The following is a 12397-nucleotide window of genomic DNA, read 5'->3' on the forward strand; positions in this document are numbered from 1 at the left end:
ATTTGAAATTCAAAGGGAATAACTTTGAAAAATGGTACAATTCCTTATTTATAAATGGAGGATAAACAACAAGAAAGACAAGCAGAGCAAAAAGACAAATGCAGCGATGGGTGAGGGGTCACGTGGAGGGTCGCACAGACACATGTGACCTTTAGATGAATCATTTTATCTCTTGGCCCTGGTGTATTACTGCATCTGAGCACTTGGGGGTGGGGGGTGTTAGACCCCCACCCTGGCCAGCCTTCTCCATCTCACCACTCTTTTCTGCTGGTCTCTCCGTCACCCACTACTGACACCACGCACCGTCTCCACCTGCTACGTCCCCCTGAGGGAATCATTTTCACTCTAACAACTTCAATTAACCTTACCCTTTCCCACACACAAACGCACACCAAGCACACGCGTCTGCAGAGGCACCCGCGTATCCTGCGGACCGTGTCTGCACGGGCACATCACCCACCCCTCCCAATATCAATCACTGTTGTTAAGGTCACTGAACTGGGAGACAGGGGCTTCACATAGCTTTGCCAGTGACATGTGAAAGAATGCGAGGCTACCTGAAGTCATGTAATATGAATGAGCGTGCACTGTCCTTAAACAAATAACATCTGAGGTCAACAGAGCTTGGACAGCAGAAGGAAATGTAGTTAATATCATGCTCAAAGTAAATGCTAAGCTTCTGATTTATTTTGTGCGCCAGGATCAATGTTTGGAGGTCATAGGATGAAATATCTCGAGGCTGGATGAGGCATGCGTGTTCAGCAAAACCATGGTAGAAAGAGAGTCCTACACATAATTACAAAGGCGCCGATAGCCAGTAGTACACCACAGTCTTTTAGCGCTGAAATTGCAAGAATTAATCCAACAACGCTGCACTTTGCTTGACTCCTAAAAGAAGCAAAGGAACTAGACAAAGTATAATTACACCAGGGGTCTACTCTGATGCAATGATCTGAAGATTACTGGATCTGAGGGACGCAACACAGTTGGACAAGGTCTTTTGTGCAAAGCAAAACTGAAATTGAGAGATTGATTGGCTTTCCAGCTGCACAGCGGTAAACAGCTTCCAAATTCTGTGGTCGGTCTGCCACTTACTGAACCTCCTGCGTCGACGTTCATGAAAACACACGTGTGTGTGCGGACGCAGGCATGTGAATGCGTGTTCGTGCATGCTAAAAAACAATCTGGGAGGGGGAGGTTAAATCCATACAGCTGTTTTGCAAATCACACTTGGCTAGTGTGTGAACGCCTGAAGGCAGAAAACTCATATTTTTACGCTTTCACTTGTTTTCATCATCATTTAGATGTTCTTTAACAATGCCAGGCGGCTGTTTTCAGCCACGATGTGCAAAAACAAACAAGTGCCAGCGCTTTAGAGAGGCATTTTAATGTTGCTGTAATGATGGGAGTAGAACAGTCTTCAATCATAATACTGCTAGAATAATGATGCATTAGATTGACGAAATACATCTTTTTATTCAGCTGTTTTGCAGCCCTCATTTTTATACTTTTGCTTCTAACTACTGGACCTGGGGACCAGGACAAATGTCATATCTGATCCTGATAATAATGTCCCCTATGACAGGATTACGGCTGCAGGAGAGGAAGAAGGAAAATGGATGTATGCTCATTTAAAGATACTTGTAAAACACATGTAAATGCATGCACAGACACACAACCTTTGTTCCTGAACTAAAACACATCCAATCACTCTACAACTCCTTCCCCACATCCAGCAGAGCTCTCCCTGGGCTTATCAGTGTGTAATTGCTGTTGATTGGTGTATTATTGCTCTGGTTAATCTGCCTGTGGGTGGCTAATAAAGGAACTCCATCAGGGATTTTATCATCGTTAAGCAGAAGGTGTGCATGGAGTGAAACTGGAAGAAAGGGAAGGAAAGGAGGAAAGAAAGGTATGACGTGATTGTTAACAAAAATAAAGAGAATCAAATGTTTGATTCATGATAAAATGAAGAGATAGAAAGAGTAGGACAGATAAAGCAGAAATTATGCATGATTTTGGTGCATGTTGTGCTCATTTGAGTTAAATTACAGACGGATCAGTGAGCTGGCTGTTGTTCTGTTAAAGCTATGAGCGTGATGTTATTCCCAGTAGTTCTCTTTTTTTTCTTTTTTTTTCTTTAGGATTGATGAGGCATTGTTCTTCTGCTTCAGCTATACTTCCAAGCATAGTCTGGAGGAGGAAGAGGAGGCTGCATTGAGATGATTACATTCCTCCCTGTTACCACAGGGGCCGGAGACAGGTATCACCCACAGCAGAAACCCCTCAATGCCCTGTGCAATAACAACACGTCGGCAACTGACCCTGTGGTGTAAGAAGGGGCGCTAACACCACAAACCATTGCTCCTTTATTCCATCTGGGTGCTTGCGGTGATTGAATTGACACGTTCTCCAGAGACTGCTGAAAGCGGTGAAACAAGCTGGAAACCAAAGTGAGCAATTCAGCAGTAAGGACGAGAAGTAGTTGCTTACATGCCGCGAAAGTTTGGAGCAAATCACTCCAGGCTATATAAGAACATAAAATACCAGGAGATAAAGTATGATTTCCAAGGCGTCTAATGAAATCTAATCTGTCTTCCTAAAAACAATGGAGCACCTAAACCTATTTTATAGGAATGTTCATTATTTTTCAAGTCACAAGGCAAGTGATAGATAGAGTTGAAAGTGAACTGCTCGGGTTTCATTTGGAGCGTAGCGCTGGGGGTGATACAGGATAATTTTGTTACTTCTGATTCTGAACAGTGTTCTTTGATGTTCAGCAAAAAAGTCAAAGCAAGCCAAAGTTTATTTATAGAGCACGTTTAAAACAACAAGAACCAATGCCGTACAAATTCCACAGACATAACAATGTCAACATAATCCCTAACTAAGAACAACAAAACATGATGCAATAAAAAAAAGTGATGGCATTATAAAACATAAAATGCTCTATAACCTCTGTTTTTAGTCTTGATCTGGGAACTTTTAGGAGCAGGAAGAAATGGACTGAAAGACAGTGGACGACATGTTATAAAAAACATGCCTAACTCTCCAAAAGTCCTGAGAAGGAACGTAGATCTTCACCTAGCTGAGGAATCTTGATTGAAAAAAGCTGGTCTTCAGTGCAATTCAGTTCAAGAAATACTTTATTAATCCCTGAAGGGTAATTAATTAACCACTTTCACTTTTTTGTATTAAACCTCAATGCATGATCAAACAGAAGACAGAGATTTCTTGCAGATGGGTAGCAGTGACAGTCCAACCGGTAGAGGACTCTGTCATAATTATCTCTGAGTTTAGGCTTAATTAAATAATTTCAGTTTTGTCTTTCTTAGGACTTTCTAAGACCTTCAAATTTAGGAAAAAACTTTTGACATCATCCATGCACATCTCTGACACAGCTTACCATTCAGACCCTGAATGTTAATATGATTGTCTGTTCTTATTGGCAGATGGATCTACAGATCCACTGCAAAAACAATCGGGATCATGTTTTTAAAAAATGGACACCAAAGGAAGGACTGAAAAAGAAACATCAACAGAGACCAATACGGAGCCGTGAGGAACCCCATAACTAAATTTGGCACACACGCAAAGATAATTGCCTCAAATCAACTGAAAAACTAAAATCCTACAGTTGAGACCAGAACCATTTCAGGACTGCAGCAGACAAGTCCAGCAGCAGCAGGAAAACAGGTTTATCTGAATCAACAGTTAAAAGTTAAAAGATCTTTTAATAAGACTGCAGTGCAACTTCAAATCAGAGTAGAACTTCTCAGAAAGACTGTCAAAGTCTCAATATGAGTATTATTGATCAAAATCTAAGTCTTCAAAAAGCTTAGATAGAAAAGGGAGTTGGAAATGAAGACCTGGAGTTAGAAAGCCTACACCACACCATTTTTAAAGCTGCAGGATCAACGACCTTAAGAGAAGCAAATAATCTAATACCAGAAATATTTTCTTTAAGAAAAATGGCATAAATGCATCACAAATTGCAGGTGAATACACAACTCCATCTGGATCACAGTGAGTTATAACAGATTGAGGAGTTTTAAATGTGAAATTGAGATTTGAGACTATTGTCTGCCACAAGGTGAAATCAAAGCTGGGGTTTTGAAGCTTCACTGCTCTCTGGTAGTCCAGTAGGTTGTTCTAAAAAATAACTTATGAAACTTGTAGATTATCCTTCTTCCATTTAGCTCCACTTAAATACCCCTTAAAACAAAAACGCAAAGACAGAACAAGGTTTTTTCTAATTTTGATTGGATGAAAGGGAATATTGAAACTACACTGAAGTGATTATAAATCAATCATTTCACTTTATTTCATGACTGTTTTGTAAAATATTTCATTGGTTAATACTCTGCACGATCGAATGAGTGTGAATGCTGACAGCCTGTTGTGCTGCGTACATGTCACTAATGCTCAGCCTCTTCTCAAGACCAATAATCTGGTCAAATTCAAGAAAAGCAGCTACTGCTTTTATCATAGCACCTCCTGATGGTGAACTGGGGGTTGAATCATATCAAATATAAAAAGGATATAGTTCCTTTCCTTACATGGCGTAAGGAAAGGAACATTTTATAACAAGTCAAAAGTGTTTAAAATCCACAGTTTAACTGTTGTTTTAGCTGTCATCCCCATGAACTGGACCCTGATAAGCACAGATGGATGGATGGATGGATGGATGGATGGATGGATGGATGGATGGATGGATGGATGGATGGATGGATGGATGGATGGATGGATGGATGGATGGAAGGATGGATGGATGGATGGATGGATGGATGGATGGATGGATGGATGGATGGATGGATGGATGGATGGATGGATGGATGGATGGATGGATGGATGGATGACATAATAATAACAATGTTGTCCTAGATTTAAGAGTTTTAGTGTTCTGACCTTTTTATTGTTATTTTGAAACCTGTACTCTGCCTATACATGTGAAACTTTTCAATTCAAATATGACAATGGGAACTTTCTTACAAAAGCATACCAAAATATAAAGTTAAGCTTTGCCTAACAAGTCCTTTTACTTTCCACTTGTCCCACACCGATTCAATTTTTTTTATTTTACGCATGTATGCCTATAATATTGTATTTCAAGAGTCTGACTATGACTGAAGAGTATCCATATTATATATTTTTGTGAAAGGAAAAGCAAATACTACAGTGTAATAAAATATATTTTGTCAATGTCTTAAACACCTGACCAGAATCCATCATTTAAAACCTTTTCTAGTCCAGTTACCAAAATGGGTTGACACTAAACCAACCTGAGAGACACTACTGCCTTATTTGATCATCTTTATTTTTCAGTATATATCTCACAATACACACCAAAATTAGTCCTCTGATTTTAACCCATCACTAGTTACACTGCCATTTTTCCTGCTCCTGGGGAGCAGTTGGCTCCTGGCCTTGCTCAGGAGCCCACACTGGTTCACCTCTGTAACACTAGGTTGCCTAGTGGTAACAGAGTGTACCACTCCCACACCATGATAATCAGGAGTGTACTGGGGGTTTTTTTTGTTAATTTTTGCAACAGTAGCATTTAAAAAAAGAAAAAGAAAGAACTTCTCTTATCTGTGAGCAAAGAACCTCAGTGTACAGCATGTCCAGCACTGGGAAACTAGAAGGCACGAATTTGTGTTTTGCTTCGACCAGAATTATGATAAAGTGTAAAAACTATGTTGTAACTATTACACAACCATCCTTTGCAAGGTAAATCAGTTTTTATCAGGCTCAGAAAATTCCCCAGATGTGTAACATAATAATACAGTATGTGAGAGCGCCACAGTTGAGTAAGTCTGTCACTGCCTCAAAGTGGCCAGGAGGTGGCGCAAGAACGCTGTAGATATACACGGATATACGGATATACAGTATACTTTATGTATATACGAATCCTGAGCAACACCTTAATAAAAATATTAATAGTAGATAGCCTCAAACTGAAACGGTTCTGAAACCACGTGATTCTATTCTTACTGGGTTGACTGAGGAATACAGAAACAGTGAGCAAGTTTGATAAACTACTATGAATATATTACTGAGTCATCATGGTAGGAAATCTGTTGCACGCCGTGTTGGCCACATGTCTGCACACTTCACAGGGTCTGGCATATACACACCATAAACAGAGGAAACACATTATAATAGGTAGGCTATACTTCAAGAAATGGACATGGAGAAGAAAACCACAGGACTGGTTTTGGTGTTTTTATTATAGGCTACAATAGAATAAATGCAGCCGGAATAAAATACAGTTCACAATCACACTGTGGTGAATTTCGGCAAATGACGATGATAAAACTTAATTTTTCTCAATGACAGCTCGTACATTTCAAAAGTCCCATGCTGGTGCGTATTCTGTCCCCATCCTTCAGGTTACGTGACATGCAACACGCTCAGCGGACGCATCATCCATGTATGGAGGGTCAGGAGTACCAAAAAACTAGACAAATGAAAGAAATGCATCCAACTTAAAAAATGAGTTGGGACATTTTTAAAAACATGAAATATGAAGAAAAATTACTCACTAATATTGACCTTTTCCATTTTAATTTATGCAACTTTATTAATGTATCATTTTATTTTGTTTTTACTTCATTGCTTTCGTTTTACCATTCCACTATGGCTTTTGTTTTATGATTCATCTTTTTTTCTATCCCTTGCTGTTTGTGCTAACTTTACAGTTGCAGTCACTAGCTGTGGTTGTAACTGAAATGTCTAACTTCCAAATCAATAAACTAAATACTATACCATCTATACCACCTGTTCATTTGACCCAGGATGATTCCTGCACATATCAATCCTCCATGGACGCTAGATTACGTAACACAGTCCTACACTGTGCAATATGACAGACAAAATGCAGCCATTCAAATAGACCTTTATTTACCAATAAAGTAATGTTAACCAACACCCAGACTCATTTCTACTAACCAGGATACTTAAAAATAAAAAATAAAAATAACAACAGAAAAGAAATCTCCAACTTGTATATTCTCATTACATTAACCCATGCATGCAGAATGTAAACAAACAGAGGATCAGAGGACATACCAACCATATACATGGAGATGCACATTTTGAAAAGCACATTTTATTTGACACTATACATCTTTTTATATTTGTGGCAGAAGAAAGGACAACATTTGGTGAGAAATACATATTCAAATGAGCAGATTACCCAGTGAATGTCACAAGATCTGTGTTAAATACCTATCAATAAAGTTAAATACCTTACTGTCCCACCTGTTTATTTGGCAGATAATTATTCCTCTGTCAAAAGGACAAGTTACATGTATTTTGTCTTTTCATTTATTGTTGTATATCTTCATTTTCTTTCTTGACACCAGTGTTATTCCATACACTACGACTTCATTAGTATGCGGGCATGTGCCGCCCACATGGAGGCTGCCTTTAAATAACGGGCAGCTCCCCATCAGAGCCGCTGCACTTGTGCGGAAGAGAAGAGGAGCTGTGACATTCCACCCCGCGTCTTCACCCGCTCAACCTAAAGCCTAAAGGTAAGAAAATCAAAGCAGCCGATTTATCAAGACCTCCATTGAAATCACCATATATTAGGGTCAACTCCCATCACATACACGACCAAACGCCTGGAAAAACAGTTACATTCTGTGTGATATTGAGGAACAATTTTTTATTTATAATTTATATTGATCTCATTTGTGCGGATGAAAAGAAAAGAAAAAGAGGAAGAAAAATTCTTCCTCTTCTCTTTTTTTTTCTTTTATACAATGTTTGAAGATGAAGATGGTATATAAGTTTTCTACTTGTTGCTGTTACCGCCCTCATTTCAATATTTTCACGTCGCTACGGCGCAGATCTGATTTTGGTTGATGTTTTCCTGTAGTGTTATTGATAATCCGAGTGATTCTGTCGATATCATTCGTGTTTGTGCTCGTTTGACGCCTGTTGACGGCGTATCAATGACTGCAGACGAGTAGACGCAAGAAACGCAGCGGTTCCGCCCTCTAGTACGTGCCGCAACGGGCATCCTGATGGAAGTGGGATATCAATGATTCAGCCATACACACACACACACACACACACACACACACACACACACACACACACACACACACACACACATATATATATATATATATATATATATATATATATATATGCTCAGGGTGCTGCTCTTATGTCCACGGTGCTCTTATGTCCAGAGCAACAGTGTGAAATAGGAGAAGCTTGACCTGAGCTACATGACACTCCATCAGAGTTCAGAACATCCTTCAATACTTGCTGGTCTTCCAATTGACTTAATGTCAAGATGCTGGGAAATAATGAGGCGAAACCGTAGTAATGTCTATCGCCTCTCACTTTTAAATCTTAGAAGTTCACTTAATCCAAAGCTTAACATAAAACATCAAGCTGCGAGCAGATCTTCCTCGAACTGAATCATATTAACTTGCTCTGATACTAGTAATCCTCATTTGGCTGTTTTGTACAGTATTTTTCTACAGCGAAGATCCCTGTCCAGTTTTTCAGTAATACAGTAATCTTGTAACCTTGCCGAGGTTTATCTTATAAGGGCCAAGTGCTGGCGAGCTCTCAGTTTACTGAGTGCTGATTGTGTGGTGGGGTTTTAAGTAAACCTATTCTGTTCAGTGGGTTCAGTGGGTAATCTGCCAGGGTTTCCACTACGTGCTTCTCTTCACATCGCAGTGAAGAACCACCTTAGTCATGATGACGTAACTGTCTGTAGACGTGAGGAGCCAGCCTGCCAACCCATAGTTGAGTGTTATTTTTTTTGTCGTGACTTCTCACGAGGTTGCCATGGAGATTAAAAGGGCCTCTGTCAGGTCTCATTTGTCGACAGTTTACAGGGGTAAAGACGGGTAGACCTGAGTAGTTAAATGCTTCAGGTTCATATGAATTGAAAACTTTGTTTCTGCAGTGGTGACATGAGATAAGTCCAAGTCTGACTTAAGTTTTGGATTATGCAAAATAGTGTGGGCCTTGTAACAAACACTCCAACAAACACTGTAACCTTTGCTGTCTTTCCGTCTGTCTTTGGATTGTACAGATGTCCACCAAGGAGAAGCTCATCACCCATGTGATGAAGGACGAGCCTATTGGCTCCAGATGCAAGGTGACAGTGGTCGGTGTCGGCATGGTGGGCATGGCCTCTGCCGTCAGCATTCTGCTCAAGGTATCTAAGAAAAGATTTGTATTTACTTTAATGTGTACTAAACAGTTCAGTACTATTTAAATGTGTAAAAAAAAGGGTACAGACTGACATTGACACACTGAGTAAAGATCAGAACACGATGGGCTATCTAAAAAAAAAAACAGACAAAAAAAACATGAACCACTGCATTCATTGTGACCGATTTTATCTTCATTATTAAATGACCTCACGTTATGCAGGAAACATGGAGGGCCGCTGATCAGAAAGAGTCTGTGTGGCTTTATCCATATAAAACACTGACCTATGTGTATGAAACCAGGACTTGTGCGATGAGCTGGCCCTGGTTGATGTGATGGAGGACAAGCTGAAGGGTGAGGTCATGGACCTGCAGCATGGAGCCCTCTTCCTCAAGACGCACAAGATTGTAGGCGAAAAAGGTGAGACTTCACACTTATGTAGGATCTGCTGAGAATTTAGTTTTCACTTGAGTGTGACTGGAGATCCTTACTGCATAATCCTCCCCTGTCAGACTACAGTGCGACCGCCCACTCCAAGGTGGTGGTGGTGACTGCCGGCGCCCGCCAGCAGGAGGGCGAGAGCCGTCTCAACCTGGTGCAGCGCAACGTTAACATCTTTAAGTTTATCATCCCCAACATTGTCAAGTACAGCCCCCACGCCATCCTGCTGGTGGTCTCCAACCCAGGTACGTTGAGGTGGAGAAGCTTGGAGGTGATGTTTGCAAGAGAAATCCAAGTCATCTGTGTAGTGCTAATACTTATTCAGCGCAGAACCATTTTGGTCATTCTCATTTCTGATTCTGGCCCCTCTCAGTGGACATCCTGACCTACGTCGCTTGGAAGCTGAGTGGTTTCCCACGTCACCGTGTCATCGGCTCCGGCACTAACCTGGACAGTGCCCGTTTCCGCCACATCATGGGAGAGAAGTTCCACATCCACCCTTCCAGCTGCCACGGCTGGATCATCGGAGAGCATGGAGACTCCAGCGGTATGCAGCCCTTTCTAAAAATAAAAATCTCTCCACGCCCTTCTTCGTGGACATTTTCTGAGTTGCGATTAAACATACAGCTGCTAGACCATTTTAATACTTATCATGTTTGGATATTGAGTTCCAAATTCTTCATTTTTTTTTTTTTTTTTTTATAAATGTGTGATCATAGTGCCTGTCTGGAGCGGCGTAAACGTTGCTGGAGTTTCTCTTCAACACCTGCACCCCAAGATGGGCATTGAGGGTGACAGTGAGAACTGGAAGGCGGTGCATAAGCAGGTGGTTGATGGGTAAGTACCACTTATTTATCATTTTAATTTTTCCAGCAATGATTTCAAAGAATTACTTTACTCCCAGTGACAGGAGGATATGTTGTTATGAATATAAGATTTCTTTCACCACATTTTTTTTAGAATAAGCTTGTTAATATGTGTCAATTACTCACAGCTGTGACACTATTGATGTAGAGTCCAGCTTATTTCTGATGGATGGAAATAAAAATGTCAACTTATGTCTCAATGCTACTATAGTAAAGGGTCCCGGTTCAGATATACAAATACCTGTATATTTATTATATTTCCCTGTCTGACTAAATGGTTTTGTATCATAAAGTTGCAGTGCTACTCTGTGGACATGGTGTGATGTAACAATTTCCTGAGTTGCACTTGTTATTTCGCCATCCTTTTGTCAACCAGACAAAATGCTAGAGAAGTCAGCGTGACTTATCTCGTATTTTCTGTGTCTTTACAGAGGTTAGCCACATAGAACCTGTGGCTTATCGCCAATGTTCAGGTATCAGGTGTGAAATAAAAAATGTAATCGCTGGAACAATGATTAGAGCTACATATACACCGAAAGGCTCCAAACAGAGAAAGAAGTAGAATTCCCTCTGTCAGCATGGCGCTATAGGAAGACGAGATGTGTTTTTAAGAAACTCTAGATTTAGTAGTTGATTTTGAGTTTGTTTTTTAACTTTGTTCAATTAAATGGCAAGCTGGAATTACAAACTGGGAACAAAGTGAACTCATTTATTTCTCTCAACAAAGAGTACAGGGGCAAAGCAGACTGATTCATGTTTTGTTTAGCAATGAAGGAGGTTTCCAGCTCCTGCTTTAATTTTTTTACGTTGATATTTGAACACAGAGCTTATGATGTTATCAAGCTGAAGGGCTACACATCCTGGGCTATTGGAATGTCCGTGGCTGATCTGGTGGAGAGCATAATGAAGAACCTGCACAAAGTGCACCCTGTGTCTACACTCGTCAAGGTGGGGAGACTAGAGGAAACGATGCACTTTACTGTCTGACTGATTACAGTATGTTGTTTTGCTAATGGTCTCCTCTCTCTTTTTCCTTTCTTCTTTTATGGGACAGGGCATGCATGGCGTGAAGGATGAGGTCTTCCTGAGCGTCCCTTGCGTTCTCGGCAACAGCGGCTTGACAGATGTCATTAACATGACCCTGAAGCCTGAGGAGGAGAAGCACCTGGTGCAGAGCGCCGAGACTCTGTGGAGCGTACAGAAGGAGCTCACCCTGTAAGAGGGCTCCTTTCAAATCTCCAACTCTTGCTGGATTCACTGTGTGGTTGACTCCCTGCCACCCGACCTGCTGTGTACCTCACAGAAACGGGCAAAAAGACTTCTAAATATCAAAAAAAAAAAATTTAAAAGGCCAAGTGTTTGTAGCTAAACCACTAAAAGCTGGATGTTACACTTGAATGTTGATGCATTGGTGTCATTTTCCTTTGCAAACCCACCTGTCCTTGTCTATATGTGATTGAATTCTTATAAACACATGCCAATGTCACCCTGTTTCAGAGAGAGCATATCTATTTAATGTCCTTTGCATATAGGTGTATGTACTGTGCATTGTCTGTTACTTGCATGTCACCATGTACTGTTGCTGCTTCTACTGTACACTCCGTTTGAAGTCGGTGGTTGTTACTAGTTGGTTTTCTTCCACTTGGTAATCTCTGTTTTTAAGATTTCTAACAGAGGCATTCCATGCTCTATAAAAGGTGGCTCCACCATCAACCTACAGGCAGTACAACACTGCTGCATATTGTATACCAAAGTACCTTATAATTTGAGTAAAGAAATGTTACATGAACTGCTTTCCCCTCAAGCCTTCTTAAGACATACCTAACCACAAGTGCACTGACATACATGAGAGAATTTCCAGGTTACTGTCCTGCCACGATAAACAGAAATAACAGCTTGTT

General features: G+C 40.6%; 1 protein-coding gene across 1 annotated transcript; it reads left to right on the top strand.

The window, feature by feature from the left end:
* The first annotated feature begins 7429 nt into the window (after positions 1 to 7429).
* On the top strand, positions 7430 to 12285 carry ldha (lactate dehydrogenase A4). The gene is made up of 8 exons (XM_061721466.1): positions 7430 to 7538; positions 9068 to 9193; positions 9492 to 9609; positions 9702 to 9875; positions 10004 to 10177; positions 10350 to 10467; positions 11321 to 11444; positions 11551 to 12285. Exons 2-8 carry the CDS (start codon positions 9068 to 9070, stop codon positions 11713 to 11715), a joined length of 999 nt encoding a protein of 332 aa, XP_061577450.1. The 5' UTR covers positions 7430 to 7538; the 3' UTR covers positions 11716 to 12285.
* The last annotated feature ends 112 nt before the right edge of the window (positions 12286 to 12397 follow it).

The sequence above is a fragment of the Cololabis saira genome, chromosome 5, assembly GCF_033807715.1.
Source record: "Cololabis saira isolate AMF1-May2022 chromosome 5, fColSai1.1, whole genome shotgun sequence".
NCBI classification, from domain to species: Eukaryota; Metazoa; Chordata; class Actinopteri; order Beloniformes; family Belonidae; genus Cololabis; species Cololabis saira.

Excerpts from the sequence above, each read along its gene's own strand:
- ldha (XM_061721466.1), top strand. The coding sequence starts at position 9,068 with ATGTCCACCAAGGAGAAGCTCATCACCCATGTGATGAAGGACGAGCCT. Across the intron at positions 9,194-9,491 it reads CCGTCAGCATTCTGCTCAAG|GACTTGTGCGATGAGCTGGC; the intron begins GTATCTAAGAAA and ends GTATGAAACCAG. Across the intron at positions 10,468-11,320 it reads CATAAGCAGGTGGTTGATGG|AGCTTATGATGTTATCAAGC; the intron begins GTAAGTACCACT and ends ATTTGAACACAG.